The sequence below is a fragment of the Podarcis gaigeae genome (genome assembly GCF_964106915.1).
Source record: "Podarcis gaigeae genome assembly, chromosome: 2".
Taxonomy (NCBI): domain Eukaryota; kingdom Metazoa; phylum Chordata; class Lepidosauria; order Squamata; family Lacertidae; genus Podarcis; species Podarcis gaigeae.
In genome coordinates this window covers 38,318,375-38,335,892 of record NC_139679.1, presented here as the reverse complement: position 1 = coordinate 38,335,892, position 17,518 = coordinate 38,318,375, and the positions used below count along the sequence as shown (strand labels likewise).

The 17,518-nt window shown below is 39.5% G+C and overlaps 1 protein-coding gene across 12 annotated transcripts in view; it reads left to right on the top strand.

The window, feature by feature from the left end:
• Window positions 1–17,518, top strand: part of TNRC6C (trinucleotide repeat containing adaptor 6C) — a 118,995-nt gene that overhangs the window by 27,652 nt on the left and 73,825 nt on the right. For all 12 annotated transcript variants that reach the window (XM_083725789.1, XM_083725788.1, XM_083725798.1 and 9 more), the window contains exon 3: window positions 1,068–1,089. In XM_083725789.1, the coding sequence (XP_083581915.1) occupies window positions 1,068–1,089 (22 nt within the window). The remainder of the gene's footprint in view (window positions 1–1,067; window positions 1,090–17,518) is intronic.

The following is a 17,518-nucleotide window of genomic DNA, read 5'->3' as shown; positions in this document are numbered from 1 at the left end:
TCTGATCAGCAAGGCCAAAAGGTTCAGTGGTTTAGACCACTGGTTTAGATCACAGCACCACCCGCTCCTGTTTTACCTTGTATATCTTCTAGATATAAAAATATTTCATTACTTAGTCTAATTCTTTCATTGACACTCTAAACTATTTTCATTGCTCAGTTCATGTAATTATTTAACTGCTTGTGTGATTAGTGCCAAGAGTTCTCTGTAAATATACTGAAGTGCCTTATTTCATAATGTATCATTATGGGTTATATTCATATTTCAAAGCTTAATACTGCCTGTCTTAGTGGTGTCTATACATAGGTAGTCTGTAAATTATAACATATATTCAAAATAAACTTTGTAGCATATGTTCTGTACATTCATTTCTTAAGTGGTAAAGCAGCGATTTGTTTTATCAAACTAGACCTGTATGTTGACTTCTGCTGCTGAGGGCCCATCTTTGCTTTCACTTTAAAGCAGAATCATGAGTTAAAATGAACAAACCTCTAGAGGAAAAGATGTAAGAAATTTTAACTTAGAAATATAGTGGCTTCCCAAGTAGAATACACATTTTTATATGCACATAAACAAATGTTTTTTATGCCATAAACTATTGCAAAAATGTATACATGCATGTGCCAGAGAGCGAGGGTTGGTCACAGCTCACATTCTTCATATATGTGCTCCTAAATATTGAGATCTCTCAAGGAAGTAGTGTTTTTGTGAAGAGATAGCTATGAAGTGATTGCCCTTTTGTGCGGAAGCCTAGTTTTACTATTGTTTGGTTGCAGTCCTAAACACCTTACTGCTTGCATCTGTAAGACTTCATTCTTCTTGTTGCACCAAGAAGAAAAAAAGTAAGCAGTATAATATACTTCAGGTGTTCTGCTGCCAGTAAAGGGCTATTGAAAAACAACAGCTCTGTCGTCCTCTATTCTTAAAAAAATTGTGTATTCTAAACTGTTGAACAAGCCATATTTGGTTATATTTTATATATGGTGTGGTTGATTGCAAGATGCTTTTCACAGATGTCTTCAGTAAAAATCTTGCTACTAACAACTTCTTTTCTTTTTGTTTTTCAGGCTGCTGAACAAAAAACCAAAGGTAATTGAATAATTGATTCCTTATAAAATATTCATTGTTTGCAATTATTTAGAATTTCAAGGCAGAATATAGGCATTGAACTGTTTCATTGTGTGTGCAGTCTTTAGACTGTTGTGATACTTGTTTTAAGCTCGCAGACATAAACTTACTTCAGGCATCATGAGCATGTTTCTCCTCCTTCCCTTCTCTGGTTTGAGATAGCCATAGTTTGCCATGATATCTGAATTGGGCAAACCATGATTCCAGCTAACTATAGTTTGCATACAGTGGTACCTTGGGTTAAGAACTTTATTCGTTCCAGAGGTCCGTTCTTAACCTGAAACCGTTCTTAACCTGAGGTACCACTTTAGTTAATGGGGCCTCCCGCTGCTGCCGCACCACAGGAGCACGATTTCTGTTCTCATCCTGAGGTAAAGTTCTTAACCCGAGGTACTACTTCCAGGTTAGCGGAGTCTGTAACCCAAAGTGTTTGTAACCTGAGGTGTTTGTAACCTGAGGTACCACTGTACTAGCCAGGGAATGAAACTTGCTTCAAAATGTGGTTTCAGTCCCTATCTTGGAGGCTTCGTATTTGAGGAGTTGACATCAGTACGGAGACAAATCTTGCCTGGTTCACCTTCTCTGAGCAGAAGCTCTTTCCTACAGTCACTGGGGTGAGCCACAGAGATGAGAAGGATAATAAGGAATTTTCCTCTACTCTCTTAGCAAGGGACTGAAGGCTCACAGTGTTTCTTTTGTCACTTACATAGCTGCTATATCTAAAAAGGCCTTGAAGCTTCAAGCCACATTAAAAATAGTCATGAAAATTCCGTGCCAAGAAAGGCACATATCTGTGCTGTGAATTAAGCACATTTGCACAAGTATATGCTTCTTTTCTAAAATTCTCCTGCCAAACTGCTGGAGTGGACTTGCAGTTGAATTCATATGCCTTTCTGAACCATGATTCTGACTAGGTGACTGGATCAGTCACAACCCTTAGTTCTTATTACAGTAAATTTAGAAAACCCTATGAACGACACCCTCAGTTTCTTGGGGAAGACATACACATGTCACAAACAACAGCTAGAACTAGCCTGTGCCTATGGTCAAAGAGGGCAGCACCCTTTCCAAACAAGCCAACTCTCTGCCTGTCTCCCATGCTATACAGTGGTACCTCGGGTTACATATGCTTCAGGCTACTCCACTAAGCCAGAAATAGTGCTTCAGGTTAAGAACTTTGCTTCAGGATAAGAACAGAAATCGTGCTCCGGCGGTGCAGCGGCAGCAGCAGGAGGCCCCATTAGCTAAAGTGGTGCTTCAGGTTAAGAATAGTTTCAGGTTAAGAACGGACCTCCGGAACAAATTAAGTACTTAACCCGAGGTACCACTGTAATAATCAAAACTCCTTGCTCACATAGCCATAGGTGGCTTTTAAAGTACCGTGTGTCTTTAGGTATACTTTTGTGTTTTTTATCGAAAGAGAGAAGTGTGACCAGCTGTCCATGCATGCATCACCCGCCTTGCCTTTGTAGCCTTCCAGGAAAAACAACCACTAACAAATTGCTAGAGAAAAGCCTTGAGGAGGCTGATGGATCCATTAGCTCTTCATTTAGCCTCTCACTTTTGATTGGTAATACCTAGCAAATCAGAGCATATTTGTTCACACCTCAGTTCCACTTTATGTAAAACAGGAGCAAATAAAGGTGCCTTGATTAGGTGTTGCCAGGCGTAGGGAAGAGGCTATATGCCTCTGTTGCCCTTCCTGTGGCTTTTTTTTTTATTACAGGAAGCGGAACCAATCCACTTCCAGCATGCATTCCCACCTCTTACCAGCTACTGGGCCCACACCCTAATCCAGCTTCTGTCACCCCTCTCTCATGGTCTTCCCTCCTGTCTTGCCATGGTGAGTCAACCCTTCCTTTCCAACCCCCTTGACATTTCCAAGTCCCCTTTCCTCTTTCTGTGTTTCATAGAATTGGAAGGAACCCCAAGGTTCAATGCAATGTTGTTTCTCTCTGGGCTTCTTTTGCTTTGGGGCTTTGCTTTTGGTGTCTGCAATTTGAAGATACCAGAGAGGTAGTTACAAAGGAGATGGTAACAGGGGCTGTGAGAAATTTTTAATCATGGCATCACCTTCTGTGAAGTGAATGTAGGCCTTCTCTACCCCCATCCATTGTGTAAGGCACAGTTTCTCTTCCAGCTTCAGGGAGTGTGTAGGTAGGTGTTTTTAAGACATGTTCTCTTTTGTTTTGCATATGTGACACCTGGAAGATTCCGTGACGGAATATGGCTGAAAAACGTCCCCTACCCCTGAGCCTATATGTAATACTGAAGTCTTGCCCACTAGAAATCTTATCTAACCATACCTTTGGGTTTTGAGGTTTCATCATATCTTACCAGGCATTTTCAAGCATGCATTTGCAGTCATGAGACTAAAAATGCTCCCTACAAAGATAAGAATAATTCTGTACCCAGTGCTAGAGTCTATGTTTCTTCTTCACTTCCATAGAATTCATAGAAATATACACAGCCCTGCTTCAGGTTAGCATTTCAGAGTGAGGTCAAGACTTGAGATCAGAAGTAGCAATCAGTGTTCCACCTGAAAGTCCCATTCTTCCTGATTTTGCTTCAAAAATATGGTGGAGGTTGACAGCCTTTTAGACTTGGAGGACAATGGAACGATTCTTTCCCGCTGCTCCATGTCAAGTAATTTGGGAAAGTGTCCCTCACTGCAACTGTCATGCATCTTTTTGCTTCATTATTACAAAGAAAGTGGGTGTAGAAATACTATTCTTAAACAGGAATGAATCAAAAAGTTTCTGAAGATGTTTAGGCTGATCACATGAGGCGTTACGATAAATCTGTACCAGGGTGACGTCTAAGGCTCCATTGACCAATGGTTAATCAACATCAAAATCTTTCTCTCTCTCCATCTGGAACAGTACACTGTTTGTTTAGCAGGAACAAATAGTAGTTCCAATATTCAGTCCTCCTGCTTTGTTTCATTCACTTCAGCAAACCTGTTGTCCCTTGATGGCAAAGTTTCAGGAACACGACATTCAGGGAATTACATCTTGATAACCATGATAGTGGCTCTGTGTCTGTATTTTTCCCCAGCCCTGCCTAGTTTTCTTTAATTGATGGGACTTTTAGGAAGATGATGGAGCCAGCAGCAGAGGTCATCCAGAGAGATCACAGTTAGCTTGGATACCTTTCTTCCCCCAACCTGATAGAAAATTCTGATTGATTCTTGGTTCTTCTCAAAAATACTTTTATCCTTTTCAACAGGGACCCCTGCTGTATTTTTCTCTCTCTAATGAAAAACAACAACAGAAAACAGTTAACTTTCATATTGTGTTTTGAAAGAAAGTGGAATCGCATATCCTGTTAGGTATAGTTTGGTGTAAAATAACACCAACTACTGCTTACTTAGCCACATTGTCTCCTGTAGTCTCAGGAAGGAGTGACTGGTTAAGCAGAAAAACGTTTTTCCTGTATGTGGGTGTATGTGGCATGCTGCCAATTAAATATTACACAGGGGCCTCATATGGCTAAATGTTTTCATTCATGGCATAGAATGTACAAACTATCCAAAATAAATATATGTACCGTCTTGCAATAGAAGGTTCTTTGGAAAAGATTTTCTGCTTTTGATGTTACTGTTCCAGTCCATAACTGAGAGCTGTTTCAAGAAAGACTTACTCTCTACACAAATACCATAGCATTGCTGGATAACACTAAAAGTATATTCAGTTCAGCACTCTGTCTCCAACAATGGCCAATCAAGTGACACAGGGATGCTTGCAGATAGAGCATGATGGTGAGATCCATTCCTTGATGTTTGTCTGCAGCGTACACATATTTAGTGTTCATTTGAAAGGAACTTGCATGTGTCTAAAAAGACATGGAAAAGGTTCAAAGGAGCTAAATGTGTCATCTTTATCTGCTACAATTCTTAGGATTCATGTGTTGATTACTGCAGTCTGCATTTTCTGTCATGATTAGTCATGCAGATATATAGTTGATGAGATATAAAGCATATGCACTTTTTAATTTTATTCATTCATTCATATTTATGCCTTGTTTTTTAGCCAAGATTTGCTTCCAAAGTGTATTAAAATTCCAAACCACAAAACATGGAATATGTTAGAGATTCACAGAGGTGTTTATGGTATCTGTTCTGGTCACTGAAAGGAGTAGCTGCTTTCCACAGATATGTTAACCTCTTTCTTTGCTCTGGAGATCCAACAAATGACTTTTCTGCTTGATCATTTTCACTGTTACATTATCATGAGTTGTTGGGACAATCTCTTCTATGTGATGTTAGAAGACATTCCATAGCAGCCATGGCGAAATTCATTGACTTTTCCAGAGGGGTTATTATCCCAGAAAGGGGAGTGCACTCCAGTACTACTTTTGATACCAGTATTCTCAATAGCCTTGTTTGCCTGACAACATCAGCAACTTTCTCCAGGTATGCTAGTTTGTGTCATGGAGAGTTATTATGAAGAACAAAAGTAGGTTTCTTATGACTACATAGAGCAATAATCCAAATGTTGTCATACAACCCACACTACAGATGTGTCTTTAAATTAGGAGTGAGGAACTTGGGGCCCTCCAGATGCTATTTTACTGAAACTCCCACTATCCCTGCCATGTTGCCTGGGTCTGCTGGAAGTTGGATGCAAACAACATTTTGAAGGCAGCGTGTTCCTCATCCGTGCTTTAGGTTGTAAACTCTCAGTGTGGTTATGAAGCAAGCAAAGAGGCCAGCACTCACTACACCTCTTTAGACATGTGCAAAATAGAAGGAAAGAATACTTAACCATTGTCTCTAGAGCATTCTCTAAGTTGCTCTGTGGAATCTGAAAACCCATGTATCCATTTCACAGCACACGAAGAACAACTAGTTATTGATAAGCAACTTTTAATTAGTTCATAAAAGAAAGTTTTAGATTTGTTGGATCCATGGAAAGTCTGTTGAGTTCACTGCCCCTTAGGTTTCCTGATGGTCTTTGCAGAGAATGTTTAAGAGCTCCTCTTTTGCAAGTTTTGTAGTTTGTTATTCATTTTTAGAACACCATCAGTGTACAGGCCACTTACAAAGTAATATGAGGAACAAAAAAACACTAAAAAAAAGCACAGAGACAGCTACTCTGTTATAGTGCTCCCTCTTCTCCTTAGACGAATCTTTCTTTTTCTTGTTACTAAGGAAGGAATACAGTGGTACCTCAGGTTACAGATGCTTCAGGTTACGGACACTTCAGGTTACAGACTCCGCTAACCCAGAAATAGTACCTCGGGTTAAGAACTTTGCTTCAGGATGAGAACAGAAATTGTGCGGCGGCGGCACAGCGGCAGCGGGAGGCCGCATTAGCTAAAGTGGTACCTCAGGTTAAGAACAGTTTCAGGTTAAGAATGGACCTCCAGAACAAATTAAGTTCTTAACACGAGGTACCACTGTACACTGGATGTGCTATAAATCTTCACTAATGAGAGGTGACAAGTTGGGTACCATTCCAAAATTGCTCATCATAGTTTAGCAAAATGTTTAAAATTCAGATAAAGCCACAGTCTGAAAAACGTGGGAATCACTTTTTGCCCTCCCCCTCTGGTTATATTTAAAGCTTAAAAGCTTTAGTCCCGATTCCCTAATGGTGGAATAGGAATAGTAGATTCAATAACTCAGCTCTCACAAATCCTCCGGTGATCCTGGTATAGACGACATCCTTGCCTTTCCCCACCTTTCCTCTGTTTTGTTTGATGAATTGAATTAAGCAAAATACTATGCCTGCCTTTCTTTGCTTTTCTAAGGAAAAGAAGCATTAAACGTCAGTGATTTGCTGAGAGAGCTTGCGAGTTTTGTGTCGGGCCAAAAGGTCATTCAGGAAAATCAATCTCACAGAATAGCACTGTGCTGGCTAGAATATAAATTTAGCCCAACTACTCAACAATAGTTGAGGTAGTTGTGATCAAGCTTCCTGCTGCTTTATGGTTATTTATCCGCCCACAGTGTATACTTCACTGTGCAATAAAAGACTTTTTCTGCTCTAATGTGCTTTGCCTAGTGCACTTTATTAAGCCACACCAGCTGTGATGTGCCCAAACAGTTGAAATTTTAGAAATCACAATGGTTTTAGAAAATTCATTTTTATTTTGGCATGGGGTAGAGAGGGATAGGCTGAGATCTATGTACTCAGGGATTATTGTCTATATGCGAAGGGCAACTTCTGATAGCTGCATCCCATAGTTGCAATATTTGAAGAAAGAAGCCTGCTGTATATTGTGATATACAGGAAAGATTATTCTAAGCATGTTGCAGTTTTTAAGGAGTGTTTATTTCATATTTCAAAAATACATTGGCCATGATCCTGAGCACCATAGGCATACAAGGTCTCTGTATCTGGGAAACCTTCTGTATGTTCAGTTTCATATGTGAAGTCACATTCCCCATGATAACAGGCATATTTTAAAAGGTGCATTCTAATAATTAGGACATCCTCCTCTCCATTGTTCTCTACGCAGGTAACAGTTATCAGAGGACTAATATACATTCACCATGTCAGTTGTGAAGGGTACATATGTTTGTAAATAGCTGTATTTTACAGTATACAGATGCAATGACCAAAAAAGGCTCATATTTTAAAGCGAAGTGTGTTCATACAAGGGTATGCACAATTGATACGTTGGATGTGTCTCTTATAGTCCAGTACATATCAGATGCACAATTTTTTTAAAAAGTTTTTAAACAGATGTCTCATGAATGTGCATAAATCTAAACACAGTATTACCCTGAATGGTGGGGGTAAAGAACTCAAAAAGTGCTTGATGAATATTAAACATATTCAGCTGAGTGCCTCTTGCAAGCAATTGGGGGGGGGGGGAAATGGAGCATCCTGGAAGAGGGCATAGCTTCTTAAAAAGCCTTCCATGTGGAAGCATTTGACACACCTCCTTTCCTAAAGTTTTTGAAGAAATGCAGAAGGGCCAAATATGTTAAACATTTCTCCTTTACTGAAATGTTAACTCTTCTGTACCTTTAATGAAACGAGCATTGCATCTCCCCCGCCCTCTCTGAGTAACACCAGTATCTGCAGGATCAACACAGGCATAAGAATAGTGTGTGCTCCCTCTGCTGTTTGCAGAAGATTCCTCTTTTAGATTGTTCATAAAGAGTGGTTCTGATATGCAGGGTTTCCCTCTTCATTGATAGGATGCCATGCTGTGTGGGGTTTCCCCCTCTTCTCCGTATCTTTTCCTTTTTTTTATAAAATATTTATTAAAAATTTTTAAAAAATAAAACATAAGCAATAAACAACATTACTTGTGTCGTCACAAAGTTTCATAACTTCTTTGGACTCCCTCACGTCTCCCGCTCCCACTTACATCGTTAAAGAGAAATTTTTTCAAACAAATTATCATCTTCTTTACATTCTTGTATCCGCTCATTTAAATATAATCTAACACTTCTCCAATAAGTTTATATTATCCTTAATCTCACTTAACATCAAATTTAAATCTAAATTAGTGGTGGGCAATTATTTATGATCTAGCATCCTTCTTAACATTCAACCAAATTACAGTATTTTTGTAGATAAATCTTAAATTTCTTCCAGTCTTCTTCCACCCTCTCTTCTCCCAGGTCTCGGATTCTGCCAGTCATCTCGGTCAATTGCATGTAGTCCATCAGCTGCATCTGCCACTCTTCCAGTGTGGGTAAATCTTGAGTTTTCCAGTTCTTAGCGATGAGTATCCTTGCTGCCGCTGTTGCATACATAAAGAATGTTCGGTCCTTCCTTAACACCTTCTGGCCGACAATACCCAAAAGGAAGGCCTCGGGTTTCTTAGTAAAGGTATACTTAAATACCTTTTTCAGCTCGTTATATATCATTTCCCAGAAGACCTTCACTTTAGGGCAAGTCCACCAGAGGTGAAAGAATGTCCCTTCATTTTCTCTACATTTCCAACATTTATTATCAGACACATGGTATATTTTGGCAAGTTTAACTGGGGTCATGTACCATCTATATATCATTTTCATTACATTTTCCTTCAGAGCATTACATGCAGTGAAGTTCAGCCCAGTGGTCCACAACCTTTCCCAGTCCTCAAACTTCTCCGTATCTTTTCCAATTCTTGTGTGGTAACTCTGCACAGTACTCATTGGTGTTTCCTAATGATTCCTAACATGTGCCAATGACATTTTGAACCTTGTCCACAGTGACTCCAAAGTATTTCTATGGAATGATAATATGTAACTTGAAAGCCAACATTTTGTACAAATTGGAATTCTGAATTTATTAATTTTATTTCCTTTTTTAAATTTCCCCTCTAAGGGTGTTAAATTTTTCTGTAACTCTTTTTAAAGTTTGCTTTATATGTTGTTACTTCACATGTTCTTGATCTTTTCTGAGCTGCTCCTCTAAAATGTGTGTGTGTGTGTGTGTGTGTGTGAGAGAGAGAGAGAGAGAGAGAGAGAGAGAGAGAGAGAATATGGAGTCCATATCTTAAGCTTGAAAAAAATGTTTAAAACAGTGGTATTATAGCATAGATGATTTGATTGAAACCAACTTTGCCTTGTTCCTTGTCATAATTTGCTGTAAACAGAGCTGTATCAAATGCAGACCATTCAAGTTAGTGCAAAGCATGCATGTGTCTAAAATCAACTGTACAGAATTTTGAATGAATGAAGTAATAGCATAATATTATTAGTGGTTTTAATAAAACATTTAATTTATTTTAACATTGATGTAATAGAATCTGATTTACTGGGAGTGGCATTTAATTAATTTAATTCAATTTAGAGAGTTAACTCTATTACATATTAGTACAGAAAATTACCTCTGAACAGTCATTTCTCATTGGTGACATGCAATAAGTTAATTTAGCTCCGAGTTCGTTTGGGTGCATTGTGAGTTGTGCACAGAGTTGCCATGGCAACGGGTGCTCAAGCAAGAGCTGCCAACTAAAACAACAAATAGAATAAGCCAGCTCTGCACACTGGCACCGTTGTTGTTAGTCTGTAAACACAGACATATGGATTCTGTTTGCTCTATGCCTGATTCTAGTCTCTTTGGTGTTTTTAGAGGAAGCCACTTGTTTATATGTTTATAATAGCTGGAATTGCCCTGGAAGATTTAGCAAACATAAATTTGAAGGCTTCTCTGGTCATGTAAAAGAGTGGCTACATCTGCAAGAAAAACAGAAGGGTTCATTGTTATGTGTGCAACAAATTGAAAGGAGTGCTGCTGGTTTTCATCAACTCATTGATTGCAGGATTGTGTGTGTGAGAGGGAGAGAGGGAGAGAATGAGCAAGCGAGAGAGGGTAGGGGTTTTTTTATACAGCAGTTGAGAAATCTAAAAACTGCTGGATCTGCATTCCTAGTGTTGCTGAATAATTTAAATGCTGCTTCCCATATATGTCATTAATGTATGATGGCCCTGCAGACATAAAATTCTGTTAGGCTTCAGCTGAATTAATGAAGAGCTCTCCTGATACTGTATCATTCCAAGTTTTCAGTATTGAGCACTAGAATGTCTGTTTTTTGTTTTTTGTTTAAAATAAAAATGTACTAACCAGCAGAGAATGCTGGCCTTATTAGTCAGCCAAAGGAAACATTTTATGGTTCTGGACCATGTTCTAACATGCAAGAACTATGGGCATTAACAAACCTAATAGATTCTTCTTTGATGTTAAGAAAAAAAGGTAACACACATGTGAAGTTGTTCCTATCTAAAAACATCTAAAAATATTTTTTATTTGCTTTTCTGTTGCAATTCAGCATTAATATGTAAAATATTACATTCAAAAAGAAATAATAAGAATACATCATTTCATATACTTCCCTTCCCCTCCTTCCATCGTTTCCTGTCTATTCCCTGCCTATCCGCTTCTTCGTCTTCTAAATTTTTCTCTCTCCCTCTCCTTAGCTCTTGTTATAACTTAACACTACTGAGTTATTTAGAAACATATTATTTTGAAGTTTTTAAAGGGCAGAAGCATCATAAAACAATACATGTTATCTATTTAGTAGATGAGCTGCAGGCTATAACGTTATTTGAGTATTCTATTGTCTATACTGTGGTACCTTGGGTTAAGTACTTAATTCGTTCCGGAGGTCCGTTCTTAACCTGAAACTGTTCTTAACCTGAAGCACCACTTTAGCTAATGGGGCCTCCCGCTGCTGCCACACCGCCGGAGCACGATTTCTGTTCTCATCCCGAAGCAAAGTTCTTAACCCGAGGTACTATTTCTGGGTTAGCAGAGTCTGTATCCTGAAGCGTATGTAACCCGAGGTACCACTGTAATCCTTTTCCCCCAAACATTTTTTATTAGTTTCCCAATATTAACCCAATATTACCCCAACTATACAGTTTATACAAATACCAATTAATTCCAAGTTAATACAGTTTAATTATATAATCCATGTATTAATGTAACATGGATAGGGAATGGAGCTGAATGCACTGGTCTCACCTCTACCTCCTCTATTGCGCCCCCATTTTCCACATTGGGGGCATCTCTGTAAAAGAGAGGTCTTCTGACCATGCATAGGTTGTATGGTCATGGATCCCCCAATCCAATTTGTGGTCATGGTCATGGATTCCCCCAATCCAATTTTTGGCCCTGAGGTGTAAATCCAGTCTGGCCTGATTTGGTCCTGTTCCAGCCCCATTTGGAATCCAGATTGCGATCTGGAAATCTTATTGACTAGTGTCATGAAACCAAATGGCTATATAAAAATATATGTATGTATTCACATAGGTGTCTGAACGTTGGAGACACGGTAGCTCCTACAGATGGGATAATCCCTGCCAAAGTTCAGATGGGTAGTTCTAGGACTAGATGGCTTTAAAATTAGCTTTTTTCAAAAATAGATAAAAAAAACACAGGGTCTGCCCTGGGACTTACTGTACATCAAAATTTTGAAAATGTTTGAGGTTTTTTTAAAATAATAATATAAAAGGCTTGAATACTAGGCACAGGCAAGCAGCATCAGGATAAAGATATGCCTAAATGATAGTGAAATGATACAAGTACAGAAGTCATTTGAGAGGTAGATAGTTAGCAATGAGGGAAAACTAATGTTCATTGGAGTCACAGAAGAGACCATCTCATGTAGTAGGGTAGATTTCCAGCAGCAGGTGTGAATGAGGGGGTGGAGAATAGAAATATTTAATAATATTCACTGTGATTGGTAATGGGAAATAATAATAGTGATGATGATACTGAAGTCAAAAGCTTGGTTAATATGCCCACAAGGTGTGGGTGGCCAAATAATAATGATTTCTTAGCAAAGAGCTACCCCACAACTAGGCTGTTAAATTGCTTAGCAGTTGGAAAGAACAACAACAACAACAATCAGGAAAACTCAAGGGTACGGCTGACTGCTATAATAATAAAGTACTAGATTGTGTTATGTATTCACAATAGACACACAAGACTAAGTACTAATAAAGATAGACACAGAAAACTGAATACAGATGTAAATAAACCTTACCTAAAAACTAGAGCCAAATTTTGGAGGGGGTGGGATACTAAGACAGACTTTTTTGTTTTTTAAGGATGGAGCAGGGATTTATTGGGAAAGAACAGAAAACAAACCCCATCTCACTCCACTGTACACTTCTGGAAAGATAGAACTTGGAGAGTGTTGGGTAGAATGATAGCATTCTAGACTAGCCCTGCAGCTCCTATTAGGCAAAGTCCTGTGATTGGAGAGTGTTGGGTGGTGTGAGATCCTTCTGCCCCTCTCCACACCTTGGCATATTCCTTATAGGGCGTTGTAATTAATAATTGCAGCAGTTTGAAGTTGGTATGCTTGACTTCCTGAGCTACAGATCAGCACAAACTGCTACAGATTGATTTGGGACAACTTTATCTGTTTTGATTTGTAGCTGTTTCAACCTGACAGAGGCAGGGCACAAATCAACCAATTCAGCCTGATTCAATTCAGAACGTAGCTGAATCTGATGTTCAGACCTCATACATTGTCCTCATGAACTGGAACCCTGTACAATCTCTTCATGTGTTTTCTGTTCCACCTCCTGTGATAGATCAGTTATTTTTTTACAGATTTCTTCAGAATCCTCTGAAAATTGAATTGCTTTGGCTGACATTAAAACATAGTCCATACTCTATAACATATTATAGCAGGTAATACATACCTATGTCCTTACCTTCTGCTTCTTGGTGCAAAGATGTGTGACATGTTTAATATAGTACACCATGTTGTATTCTTTGCCACGAACAATACAATTGCAGAGTTGTGTAGAAGGTGCAGAATTCTCAGCATCCTGAGAAGTTCAGCTTTTGTTTGGTCTATAAAGCAAACCTCTAGGTATTTTGGTTTTGTTGGTAGGTTTGAATATGTGAGCATGTTTGGCAGTGGAGGCATGGCTTAATTGCTCTGCATAAAGTCTTGCCTTTTCCCATAGCCATCACATCTATGGCAGCACAACTCCTTGCTAATTGGGTATGTTTAGCGTAAAGACAAGAGAATTAAGAGGTAATATGTTAGTCATCTTCATATGATAGTCATATCTGAGAGCTGTCACATAGATAATGGAGTAATTCATTTCTGTTGTTCCAGAAGGTAGGACCTGATCCTATGGGTTCAAATTACAGGAAAGAGGATTTAGACTACATATTAGGAAAAAGTGTTCTGACATTGCAAGCTTCTTGACAGTAGTACTGATTGCCTTGGAAGGTGGTGGACTTGTCTAACAGAGGTTTCTAATCAGAGGCTGGATGGCTACCTCTTGGGGCTGGCCTGTCCATGAGGCAAGCTACAGTGACCACCTTGAGTAGCAGGATCCACAGGGAGTGCAGATTCAGCCTCTGAGAAATGCATCGCCCACTGCTGCCGCCATGTTGCTAGCAGCAACTGCAGCACACTTCTTGGAGGCCAGATCTGTCTTCTCCTGAGCAACCCCACCCCCAACGATGCCTCCACAGCGACCTCTCAGTGAATAAGAGTCACTGCTGGTCTCCTCCCATCCCTATGGGGGAAATGGCAGGGTCTCTTGGGACCTGCACCCACCTTTGATTCCCAGTTCAGCCATAGGGTAAGGTTGATTTGATTCCTTCTGCTTGTTCCCAATATCTTCATTATTTCCTTCTTTGGCCAGAGGGGTGGATGCCATTTTGTGGTCCATCTCAGGTGCCAAAATACCTTAGGCTGACCCTGCTACCTACTGGGGATGCTCCAGTAGCAGATTTCCTGATTGGCATGGAGTTGGGGTAAATCAGTGGTGAGGAATCTGTGGCCCTCAAGAATTTAGTGGACTACAACTTCCATTGTGGTTGATCATTGGCCATGTTGACTGGCCAATTGAAGTTGGAAGTTCAAACACTTCTGGAGGGCTGAAAGTTTCCCATCCCTGGGCTAGATGATCTTTGAGGTCCTTTCCAATCACATGATTCTCACAGCAGATGGTAAACATGGAGCAATCTTGGAACCTGACTGCTTCACAGAAAGCCCTGCTCTTTCTCCATACCTAGTCTGTTAGATTTAGAGCAGTTTCATAGAATCATAGAATTGTAGAGGGACCGCAAGGGTCATCTAGTCCAACCCTCTGCAATGCAGGAATCTATTGTCCAATGTAGGGCTTGAACCCACAACCATGAGATTATGAGTTTGTATGGGTATTATGGAAATTCACTGTTCTTTTGAATTAAAAACATTTAAAAAGATGATCCTGTAATTTTAGGAGCAGAAATTGTGTATGTATTGGAAATAAGAAAAGAATTGCTGTTGAAACAACCAGAAAGAAAATGTGAAGTGAAATATAGCAAAGTACCTATTTTGACTGATCTTTGATTTTATTGCTATCTTCATGTTTGGCTTCACCATGGAATGTGTCCCTTAGTAGAGTTCGAGACTGAAAAATGTACCAGACACCTTGATGCTGAGAAGCCTAATCTTCTTGTGTTGCTTCTGAAGTGGTGCTGAAAAGTTTGAGACTTAATATTTATATGATATCATCATACCTGTGGAACTGGGCCAGCTTTGGTTCTAACCCGCCAATTCTACATGGCAGGATCATGTTGGGATTATTATTTGTGCTGGCCTGGAATGAGGTGCTGTGACAGGAGTGTCAAAGATGCCACCATTGTGTTATTACCTTTTGCTGGCTTAGATCTCTGGCCTTTTATATCTCTTTGAATAAACTCAATTCCAGTTGCATGCCCACTGACACAGATGATTGCTCTGCTGATGGCAGAGCAGAATGCTGATCTTGGCAATGAATACAACAGCACTTGGGTGTCCTCTGCCCCCGCTGTGGCACTACAGACTGCTGCTGTACAAGGAAGCTGATGCAGTTCAAGTGATATGGCAGAAGACTGGAATAATACTTTGCTTGAGCTAGGACCGATCACATTTACTATTTTTAAATTAGAAATGAAACATTTTTTTAAATGTTGCCATTATGATTATACTTTCAGTTACTACTTTTTATTCCTATTTTGCTTCCGCTATAGCAAAATTATGCTTGGTAGGTTTCAGCTAAAATGAGTATTTTATGATGCATTTGTTTCCTGTTCAGATACACAATTTCTTACAGCTTGCTGAGGTTATTTAGACCCAGCTTATAGACAGAATGTAGGGTTGGGAGTGATGGTCTTGGTTTAATTCCTTGGATGATTTTTTACTTGTAACCCACTCATGTAAAGAAGATGCTTGGGGAATGCAGACAACTAATTGTGTAAGTTAGCACAGATAGCAAAATGTCTACAGATGAAATCAGAATCTTTACTGGTTGAGGTTGACTTCCAGCCCACAATTCCACATACAAAAGTCACTGTTACTGATAGTTGAGCCTTGCTTTAACATAGATTATTATTATGTTGATTATTGAATCAACATAGATTATCCACTGTACCTGAAGACTTAGGTGGGCAGCACTGTGGAGCTGGCCTCTAGCAGTAGCTTCATTACAACTTACCATGGTGGGAAAACTGGACCGACTTTGTTCCACAGCTGTTCTGGGGTACCTTGCTGCTGCCTCACCCCCACAGCATTTGGGGAAACAGCAGTGTTGGGAGGCTAGCTCCATATTGCTGCCTTGCTCTGGCAACCACTGTCTGGCAGCAGAGGTAGCTAAGGGGTGCAGCGCAGGAATCAAGGCCAACAATAATCAGGATTTGCTACCATTGGGACACTGGTTCAGGAGGGTGGGAAGGATGGGAATGGGCCTCACTTTGCCTTAAAAAGGCAGCTTTCCAACCTTTACTGAAGAAACCAGTGCTACTAACCTGCTTTGGAGCAAAATTGTCAGAATGGCTTCTAGTTTTGCAGTTTGCCAGATGCTGCTAGGAGACATACCTGATAAGAATGATGCCTCCTCACCTTTGCCTGTGGGTGGGCCTTACATCTTATTCTGTATTGGGGAACCCCAGCTCTAATTTTATCACTGCATTTTTACCAGTTTCTGCACTCATTTTTCTGCAATAAAAGATTCAATATGGAAGATCAAAGTGGAGCAAACTGTAGTCTAGACACCATTTGAGGTGCTTAAGAGGAGGCCTCTGCCAAATTCACTATTGCAAGGAAAGGAGCTAAATAACTTTTGACTCACACAGACATGGGTTGGTCTATATAACCAGTTTTCATGGCCCTCTCAGTTCTTTGTTTAGAGTCTGTCTGTTCCTGTACATCAGCATTCTGAAGGGCTGTGTTAAGGATAGGTACCCATTTTCCATAAGGACAGTTATTGATGAGGCAATAGGAAATATAGTATCAAGACAGCTAAGCTAGTTAACAAAGAAAGAAATAGATAAGTTCTGTTTCCAGATAGCAACCTTGGTTCCATATGTTCTACCAAGATTCAATATAGATGGTATGATAGCAGCATCTCCAGGGATCCCGAAGAGATGCAGAAATAATGGATTTTTAAAAGCCCAGTTTTAAGAGAGGCTGTTAATGTAGGAAAGTATACGTAAAAGCAGAATGTTTGAAGCTCTCAAAATTAAAGTGCAACACATTAAATGCTATTCTTAGTGTACTTGTATTTATATGCTTGAGGGAGGATAAGCAAGTGAGATTCGAGTGAAAATGTGTAATTTGTACTGAGTGATAGGAAATGCTCCCTCTGAAAAATGTGATTTGTGACTCATTCATTGTAGAACCTATAAGTTACCATGGCTTCCTCATAAAACGTTGGTATCCCACTGATGGTTTTAAATTCTTTCTGGATGACATATTTTCAAGCAGCTTCTCTAGCACAAAAATTAGGAATTAATTTGTCTGAATCAAAGGCTGCTGAATAGATGGCAAATAAATTTCACTGTTTTATAATAGCCATTTAGGATGGGTAGTTATCTACCAACTTCATTTGATGATCATATGTCTTGGTGTGCGCTTTCAGAATAAATTATGCTTCACACCTTGAGGCCCATTAAAAAGGTATTCAGATGAGAACAGGCTAAACTGATGTGTTGTCCCT